Source organism: Lynx rufus, unplaced genomic scaffold (genome assembly GCF_022079265.1).
Source record: "Lynx rufus isolate CCGP_SWC_20201006 ecotype Redwood Valley unplaced genomic scaffold, mLynRuf1.p SCAF_17, whole genome shotgun sequence".
Classification (NCBI taxonomy): domain Eukaryota; kingdom Metazoa; phylum Chordata; class Mammalia; order Carnivora; family Felidae; genus Lynx; species Lynx rufus.
The window spans coordinates 37,389,122-37,409,214 of record NW_025814831.1 but is presented as its reverse complement, the minus strand read 5'-3'; the positions used below and the strand labels follow the sequence as shown (position 1 = coordinate 37,409,214).

Here is a 20,093-nt window from a genome sequence, read left to right as displayed (position 1 = left end):
CTTACCCCTCAGGGTAGGTGGGTCTGAACCCAGAACAACCCCCATGTGGCCTCTAGGGCCTTAGGGAGCTGCCTCTCCATCAGGCATACCCTGTGTTGTATGCTCCCACCTTGTCCCTCTGGCTCCCAGGCAGGCTGCCACTGAGAGGTGCCAACACCACCCAATATGTGTTTTTAGAATTGTCCTTGGGTTTTACGACCCAAGCCCCCTCGCTGCATGATGGCTGGGGGTCATCACCACATTCCTCTCTCTAAGGACCTGTTTCCCCACTCTTGAGTTGTGCTCATTCTCATTGCCTTTGGTCCTAAACTGCATGCCCTCTCACTGAACCGAGAGAGCAGGTCATGCTGTCTGCTTATCCTTTGGATCTCATGAGGGAGGGTCTTGGCTCACATGAGTTCTGTTATCCCAGGTTGAGCCAGACCCTGAGCCTGAGACAGAGCAGGAAGTATTTGCTGCTGTGGAAGGTGCCAGCATCGAGGAGGTGCCCTCAGACATGGAGTCTCCAGAAGTCCTGGAAACACAGCTTGATGCCCACCAGGAGCTGCTGGGGATGGCCCCCCCGGGTGACATGGTGGACTTTGTGGTGGCCGAGAGCACCGAGGACCTTAAGACTCTGAGCAGTGAGGAGGAGGAGGAGGAGGAGGAGGAGGACGTGGGTGCCACGCAGGAGCCTGAGAGCCTCCTGCCGCCCTCTGTGCTGGACCAGGCCAGCATCATTGCCGAGCGGTTCGTCAGCAGCTTCTCTCGGCGGAGCAGCCTGGCCCTGGAGGATGGCAAGGCCAGCGGCTTTGGGAGCCCGAGGCTGACAAGCCGGAGCAGCAGCGTGCTCAGCCTAGAGGGCAGCGAGAAGGGCTCGGCCCGGCGTGGCAGCACCACCGACGCCCTCGGCTCGCAGCCGCCCCCAGAGGTGGACAGCGGTGTGGGCGTGGCCACGGAGAGCAGCCCTTCGGTCAACGGGACGGAGCCCCCGAGCCCAGGCTGCCCTGCAGAGCCCGACAGGTCTTCCTGTAAGAAGAAGGAATCGGCACTCTCCACCCGAGACCGGCTGTTGCTGGACAAGATCAAGAGCTACTATGAGAACGCGGAGCACCATGACGCGGGCTTTAGCATCCGGCGCCGAGAGAGCCTCTCCTACATCCCCAAAGGGCTGGTGAGGAACTCCGTTTCCAGATTCAACAGCCTTCCCAGGCCGGACCCAGAGCCCATGGCTCCGCTGGGGCACAGGAGGCAGGTGGGCTCCCGGCCGGCTTCGTGGGCTATGTTTGACCTCCCAGGCCCCGGCCAGGCGAGCGCTGGGGAGCCAGCTCCTATCACAGATGCTGAGTTCAGGCCGTCTTCAGAAATTGTAAAGATCTGGGAGGGAATGGAGTCTCCCGGGGAGAGCTCTCACAAGGGGCCTGGCCAAGGCCAGGCCAATGGTTTTGACCTGCACGAACCGCTCTTCATCCTGGAGGAGCACGAACTGGGAGCCATCACCGAGGAGTCGGCCGCCGCCTCCCCTGAGAGTGCCTCCCCCACGGAGCGGCCCAGCCCGGCCCACCTGGCCCGGGAGCTGAAGGAGCTCGTGAAGGAGCTGAGTGGCGACGTCCAGGGGGAGCTGGTGGCTCCACTGCACCCGCGCATCGTCCAGCTCTCCCACGTGATGGATGGCCGCGTGAGCGAGCGAGTCAAGAACAAGGTCTACCAGCTGGCCCGCCAGTACAGCCTGCGGATCAAGAGCAAATCTGTGCCAGCCAGGCCACCGCTCCAATGGGGAAAGGCGGCTCCCACCGTTCCCTGCCTGCAGGAGGAGGCTGGAGCGCCCTCGGGCGGCAAAGGTACAGTGAGGGGGTGGGGAGTGGGCCCTTCCCGAAAGTCTGGGGTGGAAGAGCTTCTGAGGAGCAGGTTGGCTCCTGGAGGAAGGTGACCCTGTAGAACCATGACCAAAGAGAGGGCTGGACTCCACACGCAGGGCGGTGCGTGGCCCTGCTGTAACACCCTCACCACCCTCCCCCGGCCCTTCCTGTGGAGCAGAGACCTGGGGGAAACGTGGCCATGGGCCCACTCTTCCAGGGGAGGAAGCTCTCGTCTTTTCCTGTGACTCCTGACCCCACGTCCAACTGCCTTTTCCTCATTCTTCCCATTGTCCTCCGATAAAGGGGCCGTGGATGGTGAATGTGACTTCTCTGCCATCACAACCCAAACCCCAGTAAGCAGCCTTGCCTGGAGTGGGAGCAGAAGGCAGTTCTGAGTCCTCACTTGCCCTCTCCCCTCCTGCCCAGTGGGTCAGTCAGCTCACTCTCTCCCCACAGGTAAGAGAAAGCCGGTGCTGTCCCTCCTCAACGATGAGCAGACGGTGGCCCCGGAGCACAGCCCGCCCAAGCCCTGCTCTCCTCGGCATTGCTCCTTCAGCCCCACTGCTGCCAGCCCGAGGACCACCTCGCCTGGGGTCCGGCCCTCCTCTCGAAGCCCCCTCAGCCCTTTCGACACTGAGACCTTCAACTGGCCTGATGTCCGAGAGCTCTGCTCCAAGTACACCTCCCACGACGAGGCATTCCAGGCCGAGGGCGGCCGGCCCCGTGGCCAGCCTGTCAACCGGAGCCGCTCGGTGCCGGAGAACATGGTAGAGCCCCCTCTGGCGGGCAAGGTGGGCCGCTGCTGCAGCGTGGGCGCCAAGAGGGGCCGGGCAGACCCAGAGGCCACTCAGCCCCAGCCCCCTGGGGGATTGCCCCAAAGCAGGCCGGTCGGAGAGGAAGCCCTGTATGTCACCGCAGACCTCACCCTGGAGAACAACGGGCGGGTGATCGTCATGGAGAAGGGGCCTCTGCCCTGCCCCACTGCGGGGCTGGAGGAGGGCAGTGGGCAGAGACCAAGCTCACCAGCAGCCACGGTGGGACAGGGCCTGGATTTCCAGGAGTCTGGGATTTCCAGGAGTCCAGAGTATTGGCCAAAGGAAGAGGGTCCCAGGGACCCAGTGGACCCAGGCCAGCAGGGCAGAGTGAGAAACCTGAGGGAGAAATTCCAGGCCTTGAACTCCGTAGGGTGATTCTGAGTCCAAGGAGAGGGAGGAGCGGTGTAGCTGCGGGGGGGGGGGGAGGGACGGGGAGGGACCAAGGCAGGCTTGCCCTCAGGCCTGGCTCACCCTGCTCACGAGGGCCCCTGGAAGAATGCTCCGGTGTACCCGGCAAGTGTCTTCACTGGGAACCGGCTGGCGCACCCCTGGGCTCGGGGCGACTTTCCACAGGCCCAGTTGAGCCTTTCTTCCCACCGAGGCCAGTGTGACCACTTCCCTTGTATATAGTTCTTTGGTGAGAAGCTGAATATTTAAGCTCTCCTCTTGCCAGGGAGAGCAAGTCGTGCTCAGGCCTCCAGTGTTGGGCTGACCACTGCCGGGCTGAGGCGCCCACCCGGAGGAGTCGTGGGGAGGTGGCCTGGGGAGGCTTTCCTCTTTGTGTCTTTTCTTAGGATCCAGGCAGGAACCAGGCCCATAATTTATTGCTTCCCATTCCGCAGTATATTTGTGTGTGCACGTGAGAGTTTGTGTGTGTTCTTTTGTTGTGGATTCCTCTCCCGTGAAGAATGTAACGCGCTCAGTTCAGGTACTTTTGTAGGTTGTCTTGCTGATCCTGTGGTTGTCACTAATGTATATACTTTTCATTATTTGCCAATGGTTCAATAACCACTGCTGACCAACTGGCCTGTGTGTAGCTCCTCACTGGGCCTCACTGGGGTGGGGACGGTTGATCAAGGCCAGGGATGTCTTAGGGAGGCGGGCTGCGGGGGTTGTTGCTGTCACAGTCACTCATTCGTCATCTGTGCTCACAAAGCATAAGGCACCAGGGTGCTCGCCGGGGAGGCTGGGGCAGCAGCATGTGCAGGAGGGAACTTGTTTTCTGTCTACCCCAGCCTGGCATCCTGTCGGTGGCGGGAGTTGGGGGTGGAGGGACCAGGCCAGGTTTTAGCTTCCTCAAGGACCAAAGTTCGACTAAACAAGGTGGGGGAAATGAACGTTTTTCTAACAGGCGAAAGTTTCCAACGTCTGGTGCCCTTTACTCTTCTCTCCCTCTCTAGTTCCCAAGAGACATCCTAAAAGGCAAGGATTCTAAACTTGGAGCCTAGACATGTCTTGAGGTGGCCTGCAATATTGTGTAAAGAGAGCAAGTGCATTTTTTCTGGGATGGAACCTCAGTTTTCATCCCGTTCTCAAAGGGTCTTTTCTTGAAAGGGCTAGGAATGCCTGCCTGTTTCTAATTGGGCTTTCTTTCTGCCCTTTCTCTGTGGCGCACCAGCCTTGTTTGGCCCTGTTCCTGCAGGCGTGTGTTCCCACAGGTCTTGTGGGTCAGGGCTTCGTGAGCTTCTGATCTCAGAGGACAGACTCGGCCTGAAGGCAGGTGTGCAGAGTCTAAAGAGGCCAAGGGAAGAGTGGAGGCCAGGGGAGGCCTCTCTGAAGCAGCAGCAGACAGGGCTAGCCTGTGTTCTACCCATTGTCCTGAATGTTATGCGGTTTCCACAGTTGCTGAGGATAGAGGCGTGTGTTGGGGTATGACGCTCAGTAGCTATAAATTTACTGGAGTGAGAGGACGCCCAGGTTCTGGTCCCAACCTCTTGCCATTAACTAGCCGGGTCACCTGAAACTCTTGCTTTTTCCTTATCTACAAATCGAAGGAAATGGATGATGTACAGCTTGTCAAACTCCCTCAGACTTTTCAGGGGGTAGGGTCTGGGAAGTTGCAGTGAACACCTTCCCCAGGTGATCCGTAAGCATCTAGGCGTGATGGTGAGCCCTGAACCAGCTCACTGGTTCTCACTACCAGTGAGAATGGTCAGTGGAGCCTTTTGAAAAATGGCGATGCCTGTTTCGCCCCTCTGGAGATGTGAGGGCCACATCTCCTCCCTCATGTGAGGGCTAAGTGAGGGCCAAGATCTCTGTCCAGAGCTCTGTGGGGGAAAGGCTTGCCGAACGCATGAATGAGCAAGCGCTCTCGGTCTCAGGCAAGGCACAGCTCCTGGGTGGTGGCCTAGGATTTTCCAGGGACCATCCAGAGAATCTGTCCCTTTGTCTCCATGGTGATACCCCCTTGCTCAACTACCCCTCCTTGGTCCAGTTCAGAGGGAAACAAAACCAGTCAAATCAGTGAGAAAGATGGAGCATTATTGATTTATTAGAAAAACTAGTAAATGGGTTTTCTCTGGTTGGTGGAAGCACATTTGAGCAGGTGGAGGACAAGGCCCCGCTGGCCCCAGGGCCAGCCCCAGATCGCGTGGTCTGTGCCCAACAGGGCTGCAGTCGTGTGTAGCTGCCTCCTCCTCCCTTGTGTCCTCCCTGAGCTTGCTTGTCCAAAGGACCAGGTCATATGGTCCTGGATCCCTGTCTGCTCCCACTAAAGGGAGGGGAGAGAGATCCAGGACCAACCTCGGGGACCCTGGTTGCCCTCCAATAGGCAGGAAAGAGAAATGGTGTGGTGGGGACGCTGGGCCTTCCACAAGCTTCCTGTTACTGGTGCTAGTTGTGGGGGCTGGGGGGAGGCCTGAGGACCCTCCATACCCCCCTCAGCCAATCAGTTCAGGCAGGGGGTGAAGGGGAAAGAGAGAGGGAAGGAGGACTGCCTGACCGTGCCCAGAAGGAGCTTCGTGTAAGCTGCCCTGGGGAGGAAGCCTGTTATGCTGGTGTGGACGGGAGCTGTGTCAACCTAGTTTGGGAATACCGTTAAAAGACTGCAAAGTAGAAAACGGAAGGAGGGGAAAAAGAAACCTTGCCAGGGCACCAGGAGCTTAGCCCCAGGTGGCACAGTCTCCCAAAGCTGGGCTCCTGTAGGCTCAGTCCTGTTGGTTGAGTGCCTCGGGGCTTGCGTGATGGGAGAGGGATGTGTGGGGAGCTGGCAATAGAGGGGCCACATGCAGCTGGCTGCCAGTCTGGGGGACCCGGGGTGGTGAAATCCTACCTCTTCCTTTGGGATCCTTCCATTCTTTGGACTATGGAGTCACTTGCTGGAAATGTCTCACCTCAGTTGCAGCTTTGGCACACATGGAGGGGACAGGGTGGTCCTTGGTCTCCCTAAAGATTGGCCCAGGGAGAGGAGGAAGATTCTTGCCACTATCTGCCTTGGAGCAGGACATGCCCTCAGATGCACTAGAGGCCTTCTTCATCACCAGTTGAGTATGGTCACCTCACTGCCTCCTGCCTTGGTTTCCCCAGATGGAGAAAGAGGCTGGTGAATGGTATATACTAGCTTTCCTGTAGATGCAAAGAGGGATGCAGGATTAGATGCAGAGAGGCCAAGTGAAGACCCTGGCTCTAAAGGTGGGGCCACCTGATCTGGGGGTGCTGGGCTCTATTGGAGAACTTCCCTCCTGTTCTTGTCTGCTGAAGTTAGCTTCCCCGTGGCAGGGTGGTATTGATCTCTAAGCTGTGCCTGCACTAGGGGCTCCTGGGAAGGCCTAGTGACTCTGGATGCCTACCCTTGGAGTTGCTACGTGGGCCTCACTCACATCCAGAGGAATCATCTGGGTGTGTCTGAGCCTCCTCATGGGGAAGGTAATGGAACAGCAGCCCCTGGGACTTTTATGGTCTCTTCAGGGGTAACACCTGATGTCCCCAGCATGACCCCTCTTTTGGACCTAACCCCAGTCCGGACGCTGGGCTGGCACTGTATTGCTTTCAGGGTGCTGGAGGAGATCCTTGTTGGAACGAGTGCCCTCTTCCCTCCAGAAGTCTGACCTTAACAGCATGGGGAAGGCTATCCCTGGGCAAATAGGTTGTTGCAGGCCTCCTTTAGGCTATGCTTTGGGAAGGGGGGAGGGGTGTTGGACGTTGGGTGACCTCTGCACCCATGTGACTTTCCCACGACCCAAGGCCAGGACCTTCAGGAGAAGCGGAGCAAGGGGTGCCATACCCTCAGGGCCCAAACCCAGCATTTGTCCCAGCTGTCCAGGGGTTGTGTTATAATGGGAGGTAATACCCAGGTATGGTTCCTTTTGCCACCCCAGAGTGACAGGTCATGAACTTTGCTGTCTGTCCAGCCGGCACCCTCAGATGGTACCAGCTGCAGACAGGACACACTGGGCATTGGGCTTTGGGCTGCTTTGCTGTAGGTGCTGGGGCATTTTTCTTGTATCTAGGAATCTGTACTGTCTCCCTGAGGGGCCCTGGGGCTGAATCGTACTGTGCTGGTTTGGTGGGGAGGTGGGGAGGGTCCTAGAGTGGAGAGGCAGAGCCCTGGGCAGTGTCCAGGTCTGTCTGTCTCCTTCACCTCTGAGCCTTACGCTGCTCTGTTGTTTTAAGAAGACCAGCTTGAGAGCTTTTACCTCCCTTTTACCACCTGTGGTGGTAGCAGAGGGCACCGGAGGCAGCCTGAGGCCCTTGCATATAAGACCCACCAACCTTGGACTGCACCGTTTTTTTGTTTGTTTTGGTGAGAGAAAGAAGAGGGAAGGGATCAGGTGGCCCTTGAAGTGAGAGTCCCAGTTCTGAGGAAGCCCAGTGGGGAGGAGGCCCATTGTGTCCTCTGGGTCCCCAGGGGCCCCTTGCCTAGAGCTAGAGCCCTGTGTGGTTACCTGAAGCTCCTTCCTTATGCCCCTAAGGGGCAGGTCAGGCGTTTCCAGTGTCCTCTTCTCTTTCCCTGGCTGTGACCAAAGGGGAGGTGGCCCCAAGCAAGATCTGCTTTGGGAGTGGGCAACGTCTGAGGAACCTCTTCTCTCTTTTCCAGCTTTTGTGGGGCTTGGGGGTTGGAGGGCCCTCATACTGGAGGAGGGGTGTGGGAGAGGAAGGCCTGTGCCTGGGAAACCATTTCCTGCCACAGGGGTCCCTGGCCTTCCCCCCGGACCGGGACTGCACGAAGGCGGAGGCAGGCGTCAGCCGGAGGGCAGAGGCAGGGATCGCGGCACAGCGGGCCCAGGCCACCGGATCGCAGGCGCAGGCAGGCGCAGGCAGCGGGTGGCCCGGGCGGTGGGCTGCGGGGAGGACCGGCCCGGGCTGAGGCCCCAGGCGCCCCGCCAGTCCCTGCACAGCTCGGTCCTGCTGGCGGGGCTCCAGAGAGGCTACTTCTTTTTGGGGAAGAAGCTGAATCTCTTCTCCTTGTCTTTCTTGCCAAGGCTGGCGTCGGGGCCGGTGATGGAGGGCAGGGGCAAGCTCTGGGCCTTCACGCGGATGCTCTGGGATTCGTTGATGGCGGTGCTCACGCCCTGCAGCCAGGACAGCATCTCCTCCTGCAACGCAGAAGGGTCATGGGCCACAAAGGAGGGGGGTGCCCCTGGGACTTCTGAGGGAGCCACCTGCTGCTTTATCAGCAAGAGTCTGGGCTAGGCTGCCCTGTACTTACCTCATCCTTGCCATGGAAGAGCCACTCGCTGCCATTGCTCAGCCTAGGACAAAAAAAGGTTTCCTGCCATGTGGCCACCTCTGCCTGGACAGAGGGCTGGCTCACCCCACAGACCCAAGCCTCCCCCTGACCACAACCCTCAGAGGCAGGTAAAAATCTGGACCATCAGCCTCTTCGATTTGAAAAATGCTAGGCCTGGAGCTGGTCTCCTACAGGGGCCCCTGTCCAGCCACTGATGCCAAACTAAGCCTGCAGGGAATGGGCACGGGCCAGGAGGGCCTCACCTCAGCTTGAAGACATGCTTCTTCTTCTTATAGTTGGCAGCAATCTCACAGATGGCGTGTCTCAGGGCCAGGGGTTCCTCCCCATGGTAGGGCACCCCCAGGGCCAGGTTCTTGGCGTCCTTGTAGAAGGTCAGTTCGCTGTTCCGGAGAACACAGTACAGGTTGTTCCAGGACCTGTGGAAACAGTCAGGCAGGTCCCCCACGGTCCGGTTATGACAGCTCTGTAATGAATTCTAGCTTTACCATTTTGTAAAAAATTAGTATACTAGGGGCGCCTGGGTGGCTCATTTCGTTGGGCATCTGACTCTTGGTTTTGGCTCAGGGCATGATCTCGCGGTTTCATGGGTTCGAGCCCCACATCAGGCTCTGTGCTGGCGGCAGAGACTGCTTGGGATTCTCTCTCTCCCCCTCTCTACTCCTCCCCCACTCCTGCTGTCTCAATCTCTCTCAAACTTACAAAAAAAATAGTAACACATTTTATGGTTAAGAAAGGAAATAAAAATCATCTGCCTGTAATTCCACCATCAAAAGCTACTGTTAACATTTTACATATTCTAGTCTTTTCTATTCACACATTCACATTTTCTTCTATTCACATATATAATGAAAATTGGGTTATACTGAATATTTAATTTCATATACTTTTATTTATATCCTTTTAAGATTATCACTATATCATGAGTGTTTTCCCATATCCTTCAAATCTTTCCCCAAAATAATTTTGAATTGCTATCTGGTATCCCACCATATATACAAATAATCCCTTTATTGGTGGGCCTTGTAATTACTGGAAATTCAAACAGTGCAGTTTAAACAGCAATGGGATAAACATTCATGCATAAATGTTTGCTATAGCTCTGATCTTACCTCGAGATAAATTTCTAAAAGTAGAATTATTGAGTCTAAGACCAATAGTGTAAACTTAACCTTGCAAAGCACTTGAGCATCCATTAGCATGTTTGATCCTTACACACAACTGTGAAGTGAACAGAGCAGGGTTTTGTCGATGGAAATATGCACGGTATACTGCACCAGCACTTTTTTTTTTTTTATTTTTTTTTTCAACGTTTATTTATTTCTTTTTTTGGGACAGAGAGAGACAGAGCATGAACGGGGTAGGGGCAGAGAGAGAGGGAGACACAGAATCGGAAACAGGCTCCAGGCTCTGAGCTGTCAGCACAGAGCCCGACGCGGGGCTCGAACTCACGGACCGCGAGATCGTGACCTGGCTGAAGTCGGAAGCTTAACCGACTGCGCCACCCAGGCGCCCCTGCACCAGCACTTTTTAAAGATACATACTTGTGCAAATCAAGACTCAGCTGATGTTTGGGAGATGAGCTCATAAGCTAATGTGTGGGCTGACCTGAGCTCCTTGACTGGCCAATGGGAAACAGGTTGCCTCTTTTACCTCTCACAGTAATGAATGCTGGGAAACATTAAGCTTTTCTTACTCCTCCTCCTCTTCCTTCGCCCCCCCCCCGCCCCCCCCCCCCCCGCCTCCCAACCCCCATTGCTCTCTTTCTCCTCCCTCCCTTTGGAAAGCAGGAAGGTGAAGAATTTTGGGGCACATGGGGAAGAAGGACTGCAAGTTCAGAGAGAGAACTTGACCTGTACTGTACAAGCTGGCTGCAGAGCCATTTTTACAGAGCCCAGCTTTCTGACACCCAGAGGGAGATCCTCCAGGAAGGGTCAGGGACCTTTCCTCTAGCCCTCACCACCTTCCTTGAGCTTGTAGCCCAAGTAAGGCAGTTGCTGAGAAGGAGCTGGGTCTTATCCTGCCTTAAACAAATGACTTAACTTCTCTGAAATTCTGTTTTTCTATCTGGAAAATAGAATCTTCAATAGCACAGAGCAGTTGTGAAGATTTTAGCATGGTAGGTGCTCAGTCAATGCTAGTTTCTCCTTTTCTGGTGGACTCTGTATAAACAATAGACTTCTTCAGGGTGGTTGGTCCCCCAAATTCATTTTTGAAATTTGAATTAGTTTTTTAGCCTGTCTCCCCAGTATGGGCTCTGTATGCAGCCCTGGAGCCCTGGGAATGTGGCTGCTTCCACCTCTCAAAGCTGTCCTGTGTCCCTGGGACCCTGGAAAGCTCCCCAAAAAACAGAGGCCCCAGGGACTTTGGGTAGAAGCAGCTCTGGACAGACCGAATTCAAGGACATAACTGCCTCAGGGCCAGGAAAGGGCACAGCCTTCGAATGAGTTCCTCAGGGTCACAGAATTGCTGTATGACAGCACTGGGAGGGACCTCCAGAAGGCATGTATGCCAACCCCATTCTTCCTATTTTACAGTGGGGGAAACTGAGGCCCAGATTTGTTAAAAAGTGGGACTTGGTCAAGGATATGTTGTTACTGCCAAGACGTACCTACCTGTTACCCAGCCCTGGATTAAGAAAAACTAGTATTATTGAGAACCTACTCTGTGTCAGGCTCAGTATCTGTACCCAAGAGGCATGCTATCATCATCGTTATCCCTGTTTTGCAAACGGGGAAACGAAGGCTGAGTAACTTGTACGAGGGCGTAGGATTTGAACTCAGGACTGGAACTGAAGATAGGCTTTTCCCATCGTGCCAAGTAGCCCCTAGGCTGGCCCAAAGGGGTGCTCAGACCAGAGACAAAGGGCACCCTCTCTCCCAACACATACCCGTGCTGCTGAGGCTCTGTTGGTGGAGAAGTCCTTGGGAGCCACCCCCCCTACCAGCAGGTGGCCCCTGCCTCACATACCTGTTGGATGCCTTCTTATTGGGCCCCTCCAGGTCATGCTTTCGGCCCAGGTAGCCCTCCATCTGCACACTGTACCCGTGGTCCCGCTGGGCTGGCAGCGTTGTAGGTTCGTCACCCTCGCTCAGAGGCGTGTCCAGGACTTTATAGAGAGGCTCGGTGGTGGGCCTCTCATCCCCACTGGATTTCTCCTCCTGTGGCCCTGGAGGGGGTGGCGGCTGCAGGTCCTGAGGCCATTGCCTCTCTTCTTCCCCCTGCTCAGGGTCATATGGGAGGAGCACACCTTGCTGGGGGTTCAGACCCAGGGGTGGCTACTCGGCAGGATTGGGAAGTCTGAGGTCCCCTCCTGACCTTGCTTCCTTACTGCTGTGTGCCTCCTGGTTTTCCCTTGACTTGCTGAGCCACCTGGTCTGCTTCTCTTAGACCCCGCCCATGCCTCTGGTTCCATTCCCACTCCCTCACCTTTCAACATAGTGACAAGAGGTTCTTAGAATGAGCTGAGGGGCCTAGGTGATGATTTCACTGCTGGGGGTTTCCAATGCAGCTGGCAAAGCCCTGGATCACTGCTGGCTCCAGGCCCCCCACCCCTGCTTCAGCAGAGGTGCTCCAACTCCAACTGAGTTATATATAGGCTCTGGCAAGATTGCATAAGAAAGGTGCTATTCAACTGGAGCGCTGAATGGGAACTCTGCTGGTACCTGCTCTGGCTAAGGCCCCGGAGCTAAGGGGTCAGGCCCTCAGTCCCCCTACCACCTTACAAAGGGAGAACCTAGATCCTCCCGGGTCAAGGTGCAGGACCAACTGGCCCTGCTCCCAGCACTGGACAGGGATTTGTTGCAAGTAGGGCAGTGCTTCCTAACCCCGGTTGCCTTCTACGGTCCCCAACTTCAACAAAATACACCCTGGAGTGGGGTCAGCACATTGGTATTTCTGAATAAGCTTTTCATGCTCTCTAATGAGCAGCTGAAGTGGAGAATCCCCAGGTTAGGAGCCATCACTCCAGGGAAAAGCTGTGGCTTTCACCTCTCTGCACTTCCCTTTGCAGGGTGGGGTGCTCCTGCCCCTACCTAGCCCAACGAGGGGCCTCCATGCCCAGAAGGGGAGCCGACCTATACCCCAGCTGACCTATACCAACACAGAGGCATTGGTGATCTGCCTTTGTGCCCTGTTGCAGAAGAGGGGGAGGATGGATGAGGGTAGCAGGGGGGCAGCCAGCCTCTCCCTGCCAGGTAGGGCACAGAGGAGTGTGTGCCAAATGGGCACCAATGCAGGCAGCCTAGCTTGAGCCATCTGGCTAGGACCCTGTCTCCAAGGCCTGACTATTGGAGACCTTACAGCACCAGGTGGGAAGGGTCCTATGCCACGTCTGGATGCCTGAAGGACCAAGGACATCACCCAGGAGGATCAGAACGTCCCCACGCAGTAGAGACTGCCTCCTTTTCTACTCCCTACTTCTTGCCCCACAACTGAAGGTGGAGGCCTGGAGGAGCCAGAGAAGAGCAGAGACCCTGTGCTCCCCATTGTGGGTCCTTTAGACCATGGATCAAACCTGAAATAGAGAAATGGAGGATGAGAGAATGTGGACACTACCCTGGATAGCAGATTGAAGGTTTAAACTGAAACAGACTGGGTAGGCTTTTCAGCAGATGGAAGTGACCAAGGACTGCCTGAGATGGTACGAAGGAATGGAAGAAGAGGCTCAATGGAGAGGTCTGAGGCAGTGATTGCAGGAAGGGTAAAGCTGGTCATGTTTGTATTCCATCAAATTAGGATGGTCCAATAAACAGTTTTAAGTTGGCAATCCAGTAAGATCTCATTTAAAGAAAGGATAACATGTCTGAAAAGTTTGAAAACCACTAACCTGGTCTACTGCCTTCAATCTACAAGGAAATCTATTCTCAGAGAGGTTAAGTGACTTACCCAAGGTCACACAGCTAACAGGTATCAAAAGAGCATGCACTCCAGAATTAGAAAACCTGAGTTTTTATCACATTGTTAGGTCTTTCATCTTTTCCTTAGAGCCCCTTGAGCGCTGTGACTGGTTCACACTCCTCTTTACACATCTGCAGTACTTGTATGTTCAAGTGTCTGCAGTGAGCTAGCACTGGCCACAGGGATTTAGAGGCCTCAAAGCACTGCCTGGGTCATCTAGCAGGGTAGAAGGGCAAAGTTGGCAGGGATGAGCCTGGGAGCGGGCTTTTTCTTTGGACTCAAGCCAACCTCTGATTTGGGTATAAAGGTTGGGAGGCGGATTATTAATGCAGAAGGTAAAGCCTCTTTCCACCCCCTACCTCTCCATCTGGCTGCACTGCTCCCCTTCATCCTGGGCCAGGGTGTTCCCTGCACCTGCCATGGGGTGTCAGAGAAGACCCTCTGCCACGTTTGCCTCTCACTCAGCCTCTACCCTCCTAGGACTGGTTTTACTAGGCACTGTCCACATATTCTTCCTATACTTACATTCTCTTAACATTTCTGAACTGTCCTCTGAAAAAAAAAAAAAAAAAAGGCAGATTTTTCCAGGACTGCCTCCCAACTTAATCTCAACCTTTCTTCTGCTTCCTCCTAATGAGTGCCTGACCCACATCCCCTAGCAGGTACGTACATTCAGAGGACCTGGCCTGTGTGATCAAAAGTTAAATGGCCAGGTTACAGGTTTGTTTTAGAAAATGGGAGTTTCCAATGTATGCAAACATTTCTTCTGTGCCCTTGACTATTCATGTGGAATAGACTGCCCTGAAGGCCAAGGCTGAGAAGGAGCTGAGGGTGAGGGTGAGGGGTAGAAGTGTCTGGTGGCTGCTGGCTGCCTCCCAGGCCCAGAGCTGGCAGCGCTGCTCTTCTGGGCTAAGGAAGGAGCCACAGATGAGAATGATGGGGCGTGGTTTTGGCCAGAGGGACCTTCCTTTCCCAGGCTCCAGGAGGAAATCTTCGTGCTGTCTTCTAAAAGAAAGTTGGGGAAGGGAGGGGAGGTGGTGACTGTCGTCCTGCTGCTGCCCCCCAAACCGTGCCATACTTTCATATGGAGACTCTGCCTTGCCCTACAGGGGAGGGGCTGTGGCCCAGAGCTGGCTACTTGTGTGGCTGTAGGGAGAGGCAGGTTCTGCCGAAGGGCCCTGGAGAGATGGTCTAAGAGTCCATTCTGTCCTCTGTGTTGTAAGGTGGAAGGCCTGCTGCTTCAGCCCTTAGATGACAAGGAAGATGCACAGATTATAGCTGCAGTGCTGAGGGTGCCTAGCCTGGAAACACCACCCACTGGAGCTGGGGACACTCAAAGAGGGGGACTGGAGGAAATTCTAGATGTCAGGCTGGAGCAGCTGGGGAGTTTAGACTTTAAGTGGAGGTGACAGCCTGCAGGAGAATGGGCCAAGGTGGGGGCTGGGATATAGGAGGGTGCTGCCTGTAGCATGGAGGTTTGGGGAAAAGGTGGGTGAAGCAGGGGCATCTGAGAGGAGGGCGTGTGAGCCGGCTGCTGGGATCATGATGTCAGAGGAGGGCAGGGGGCAGGCAGCGTTGGCTGCTGGTAGGGGACATCAGGGGAGGAAAGGCACAGGCAGGAGAGGCTTTTAGGATCTCTCAGGATTGCAGTCAAACAGGGAGAGGCCCCGGTTCCTGACGGGCAGGAAATGGCCACCTTTTCAGGGTCTTTTCAGCTTGACTTTTTAGCATATTGCCTTCCTAGGAAGCTGGCTTGGGCAGGGGAAGTAGGCAGAGCCTTGAGGGTCTTCTCCACAAAGGAGGCTCAAGAATAGGAGAAGAAGGGGGACAAGATGGGTGCATTTCTGCTCTGGACTAAAGGAGATGGAGGTGTGCTTCCATGCCCGGACGGGGGTGTAGAAGACAGCAGACAGACAACTAACACTCCAGTCCCCGGGAGAAAAATAACCTGGCCTGTGACCACAGGGTGTTTTGGAGTTTCTAGAAGATGCCCAGTGAGCCCAGATGTATTAACAAGCAAGGAAACGCAAGTGAGGGGGCTTGTCCCTAAAGGAGATACTGATAAGCGAGAACCAGGGTGTGAGGGTGCACCCAGGAAGAGGCCATTCCTCCTTGTGGTGTGATCGTCTTGCCTGCTGATCTCATGGCAGGGACTCAGCCCAGAGTGTATACGTAGGGGTATCTAGGGAGAGATGCTCCAGGAAGGCTGGTTTGGGAGGGCTCTGGCAATGGGTGTTAGAATTCACATGGAGGATGCTTCATTTAAGAAGATGAAGGACTGTAGTGAGGAACAGACAAAAAATGAAGACTGGAAATAATCTACTAGGTGCCAGATGTTCTACCTACATTCTCTCTTCCGATCCTCACAGTCTGGGGCAGGTATCATCCCTATCCCTATTTTACAGGTTCGGAAAAGTGGGGTCAGGGAGGAGTAACTTGTTCAGCCACACATCTAGTGAGTGAGGAGTTGAAGCAGAGCTGTCTGGTCGCTTCCTCCTACGGAATCCTGCTGTAGAAGGGGCGGGGTACTGTTGCTCCAGAGGAGAGCACCTACCAATGTGGTTCCTGCTCTACATTTGTAAGACGAGTCAGAAAACACCTGAACGGGCCAGAAGAGGGGCTTGGTGCTGGACGACACCTACTGCTGGATGCCTTAGGCAACCAAGTCGTGCTTCAACTGGGGTGGAGGGAAGCTGGCCACTTCTGCAGCCGAGAATTGCACTCTCCCCCAGTGTCTGATGTCTGGATGCTGGTCCTCTGGGTAAGGGGTGGGAAGGACTGTGGACAGGCAGGTTGGGAAGACTGTTCAGAAGACAGCTGTTTGCAAGAGAAGAAAAAGATTGTTGAGTTGAGAGCAGCCAAAGAAATCAAGAGATGGGAACTCAGGGCGAGCAGAGACAAATGCCTCCAGAGGGAAGGCAGGAGCAGCTGGGGTGGAGAGATGGGATGAGCCATCAGTCCATCTGAGATGACAACTGGGGAACCAGGGAAGATGACAGGAGGAGCCACCAGGTGAAGTGAGGGGAAAGGAGAGGGGAGTGTGCAGGGTCCCCTCAAACAGGGAGGGGAGGACCTGGTCCACCGCCCTCGTGGATGGGAGGCTTCCTTGGGAGCGGTCTTCACCATTCCTACCACCGGCTCTTCCGGGCCTGCCCTGGAGAAGCTGGTGGCTCCTCCATCCTGCTGTGATTCGGAAAGACTAAAAAGAGTTAGAAGATGCCCCCCCCATCCAGATCTTACGCCCAGTGGTCAAGTTGGCAGCTTCAAACCCCTTTTCTCAGATGCCTCCAATGTTAACGGAGTTCCGTCCTGAGTCCATCAGTATCTGGGATGCTCTGAAACACAGCTTGGAAGGAAGAATGCAGAGGCAGCCTTTGGAGCAGCCAGGCCAGGAAGATCACATGTGGCCACAGCATGGAAAGCTGGGCACACCCAGTGGTGGACACAGGTCCAGAAAGAGCCTGGAGTATCAGGGTGCAGTGCCAGACTGTAGGCAGACCCCTCCCCGCCGCCCCCCACACCCACTGATTCAGGCATCCTGGGGAGACAGGGCCACGCCCAGGTTTAGGGGAAAACAGAGACCTTTCCAGGTCCCTTCTGCTCATTAGGAACAAATAGGATTCGCACAGGCTGAAAAATGCCTGAAGCAGCAAGAAGTTCCTTTGGGCCTCACGGGGCGGGGAGAAAGGACTGGAACACTTGCTCGGGCAAGAAGAGACACAGCTGCTCCACACATCCCCACATCCCTTCCATCCAAGGACGTGGAACCTGGCCTCTGGTTGCTGATTACAGCTTCAGGCTGCCTGCCAGGAGGGCTGTTCTGAGGAGAGCCTGGGGTGGGGGGGTGGGGGTAGGGGCGACAGCTGCTGGAGCCAGCCAGGCACCTTCTGAAAGGTATACCCGCTCAGCTCCTGGGGCACGTCCCTCCCATTTCCAAGCGCTGGTTACTGCCCTCAAGCTGCGGCAACCTCTGAAATTCTGGAAGGGAGAGGCGAGGGACCTAGACTCCCCACATTTACCCCTAATGAGATGCCTGTCCTCTCCCAGGCAGCCAGCTGCAGGCAGTCTTGGAAGGTCATGGTAAGAGTGACGTCTGTGAGCTGCACTTGGGTAAGAATCTTTCCTGACAACCTGATGAAGGGACCTGATAATGACCAGCACCCAGCAGTCGCTTTCCAGAGTAGCCTCAAGTTCCAGAGGCTGACAGGGCACGACCACGTGGTGAACACTGAAGACTGCCTCTTTCTTGTTGTCACAGCCCCTCAGAGCACCAGTACCTCTCAGAGATGCCATTCACATTGTCACAGCTGTCCCGTTGGGAGAATTCCTCAAGCAGGCCCCAATTCCCACCCCAAAGCCAAGAACTGGATGCCATGCACAGAAGACATCCCAGCACTGTTGGCTGGGACCTTTAAGCCTGGAGTGATCTGAAATGACCTGGATCCTCTGCAGTACCATTTTCCCCCGTGAAATCAATCACAACCTTTCAACAATCAACACCTCCCTGCAGATGCACTGGGGATTCTGAGGCACCCAGGGCCTGGGAGATGAGAATGCTTAGCAAGAACCCCAGGCCCTTCCCACAGCCACCCCCAGGATGAAGGGACACATACAGGCAGGGGGTACTGGGGTGACAGTGCCAGGCACTGAGAGGAAGGGGAACGCTCAGCCTGCTGCCAGGCCCCCATCCAGTGTCCTGGGGCCATCTTCAGGGCATAGACTTTGGCAGGAGCTGAGGCCCAACCCTGCCTCTCTTTCCCAAGCCAAGGACAAAGGCAAACACCCCAGCCCTTTGCCTCTTCTTTCCCATCCAGCCTCATACCAGCTAGCACCTGACAAGCTAACAGGCTCCTTAGAACTAAGGATGGGACCAGAGGAAAGTGGGGAAACCCATCTCTCCCAGCCCCTCCCTTTATTTAAGTATACTGTTGATATACAGGAATGTTCTGGACTTTCTGCAATCCCAAAGAGGGCTTTATAAGGGTGAGGAGACCCAGGACGATTAGGTGGTTTGTATAAAATCATACAGGAAGGTTCTAGCAGCATTAAGGACTAGAACCCAATGTCCTGACTTCCACTCCAGAAGTTTTGGCTTTTGTGATACCTTATTTTTTTCTGCTTGGCCTCACGCACACACATACTTACCTGTATGAAAGGACCAGTTTTTTTTACCAGAACGTGCTCTGATGTGGAAAGGTGGTGAGGGAGGCAATCAATTGTACAATGATGTATTTGAGGAAAAGATGGACGTGGAATGCACTCCAGTCCGTGTGTGTGTCTGCGTGTGCTTTTCCAGGTGTTTACCTGGAAAGGGGGGGTACCGAGCTGGGGCCTGCAGGGTGGCTACCCGTGGTGTGTAGCAGGTGTCTGGTCCACTCCCATCTGTTCCCCCAAGCAGGAAGCCAGCATGCACTAGTGATGGGTTTCACATAAAGCAGCACCACATGGATCGATTCTACAGGGCACCCACACCAGACCACACACATGGGACAGCGTGAGAGCCACCCTAACCCAGGCCCGGCCGGGGAGAAGGCTCAGCACACTGCCAGCCCTTCCTGGGAGAGGCCAGTGGTTTCTGAAAAGGTGTCCCAGCCTGCGTGGGACCCATTTTCCTCTCTCCTCATATCAAAGACCGACTGGGTATCCCACCCTCCCTTGGAGTTTTGTAGATCCTCATAAAACCCAACAAAGGGCTCAGAAAGGAGAAGCGGCAGGAAATTTGTTTCCATGAGGCCTCAGGCCTGGTATTCACTTGATTTGCCATCTGGATTCTTCCTGTAGCAAACACAGGCATCCTCCCATTTGACGGAGTGGCTGGCTCTTGGGAAGGGTCTCAGATGTGGGTTCGTTCCCACCTTCCAGAGATACTCAGGTCCAAGCAGGTTTTATTCCCCCAAACCCAGGGACATTCAGGTGTTGGATGGAGGCAGCTCTGACGCACACGTAATTACATTTGCACAGACGTACATGACACGGACAATGGAGTTGCTCAGGTGGCCACAAAGGAGCCCGCAGACCGGGGACACCACTGCACGTAAAGACACACAGGGACGCACAGCCGAAGCACAGGTGGTGCCGGACAGTCCCAGCCCCAGTGTCCACAGTTCGGGCAGCCCTCAAGTTCTCTCTCCTTCCGGCGGGGGCTGTTTCAGGCAAAAGGGGCTGGGACCAAGTCCACCAGAGATCCCACATGCGGTGATGGGAGCTTCAGAGAGCACTTCTGGGAAGGACCCTCCATTGGGAGCCCAGGAATGCCCTCTGCTGGACATGAAGGGCTGGTGCAGCTCAGAAAGGGACTCCGGCCAGGCTGGAGGCAGCAGAGGGAGCTCAGAGTGTGGAAGAGTGTGTGAGTGTGAGTGTGTGTGGCTCTCAGGGGTGTGAGAAGGGTTGGCAGACCTGACAGGGATTTTGCACAGGAAATAATCACTGTATGTGCATTTTCCTGGGGTGGTGCACGTATCAGAAATTTCCACCTATAATGCCAATTTCCCTTAAAGGTTCAGGCAAGCTTAACAGGGCAACTAGAGAGGTGGGGTACATGCATTGGTGAGCCATGCAAGGCACGTGCCGAAGTCTTGTCTTCTTCTCAGCCGCTCCCCAGGGCATTTCTCCAAAACCTAGGTTACAGCCTTACCCGGCTCCCTGTACAGACACCCTGGGTCTTTTTAGCTTATGGACCTATTCCTTCCTGAAGACATGTGCCCCAAGCCTCCAGCAGCTGGTTTGTCTTGGACCCTCCCAACACCTCTGCCAGCCAGGACTCTGATGCACCTTACTTTCCTACAAGTTTGGGGGACTGGCCCTGTGACCCAGAAGCCCTGGTGCTCTCCTTCACTCCTGCACAGCTCCTTGAAG

At 55.2% G+C, this 20,093-nt stretch overlaps 2 protein-coding genes across 13 annotated transcripts in view; one reads left to right on the top strand and one right to left on the bottom strand.

Annotated features, from left to right (window-relative positions):
* PLEKHG3 (pleckstrin homology and RhoGEF domain containing G3) overlaps window positions 1–3,675 on the top strand; it is a 42,359-nt gene extending 38,684 nt beyond the window's left edge. For all 11 annotated transcript variants that reach the window (XM_047079517.1, XM_047079522.1, XM_047079516.1 and 8 more), the window contains 2 exons: window positions 413–1,820; window positions 2,295–3,675. In XM_047079517.1, coding sequence (XP_046935473.1) covers window positions 413–1,820; window positions 2,295–3,028 — 2,142 coding nt within the window. In that variant the 3' untranslated portion in view covers window positions 3,029–3,675. The remainder of the gene's footprint in view (window positions 1–412; window positions 1,821–2,294) is intronic.
* A 1,457-nt stretch (window positions 3,676–5,132) lies between these two features.
* The window catches only part of SPTB (spectrin beta, erythrocytic), a 128,334-nt gene continuing 113,373 nt past the window's right edge, over window positions 5,133–20,093 (bottom strand). For both annotated transcript variants that reach the window (XM_047079510.1, XM_047079511.1), the window contains exons 33-36: window positions 11,310–11,560; window positions 8,585–8,758; window positions 8,301–8,343; window positions 5,133–8,187 (exon numbers count right to left, since the gene is read on the bottom strand). In XM_047079510.1, coding sequence (XP_046935466.1) covers window positions 8,020–8,187; window positions 8,301–8,343; window positions 8,585–8,758; window positions 11,310–11,560 — 636 coding nt within the window. In that variant the 3' untranslated portion in view covers window positions 5,133–8,019. The remainder of the gene's footprint in view (window positions 8,188–8,300; window positions 8,344–8,584; window positions 8,759–11,309; window positions 11,561–20,093) is intronic.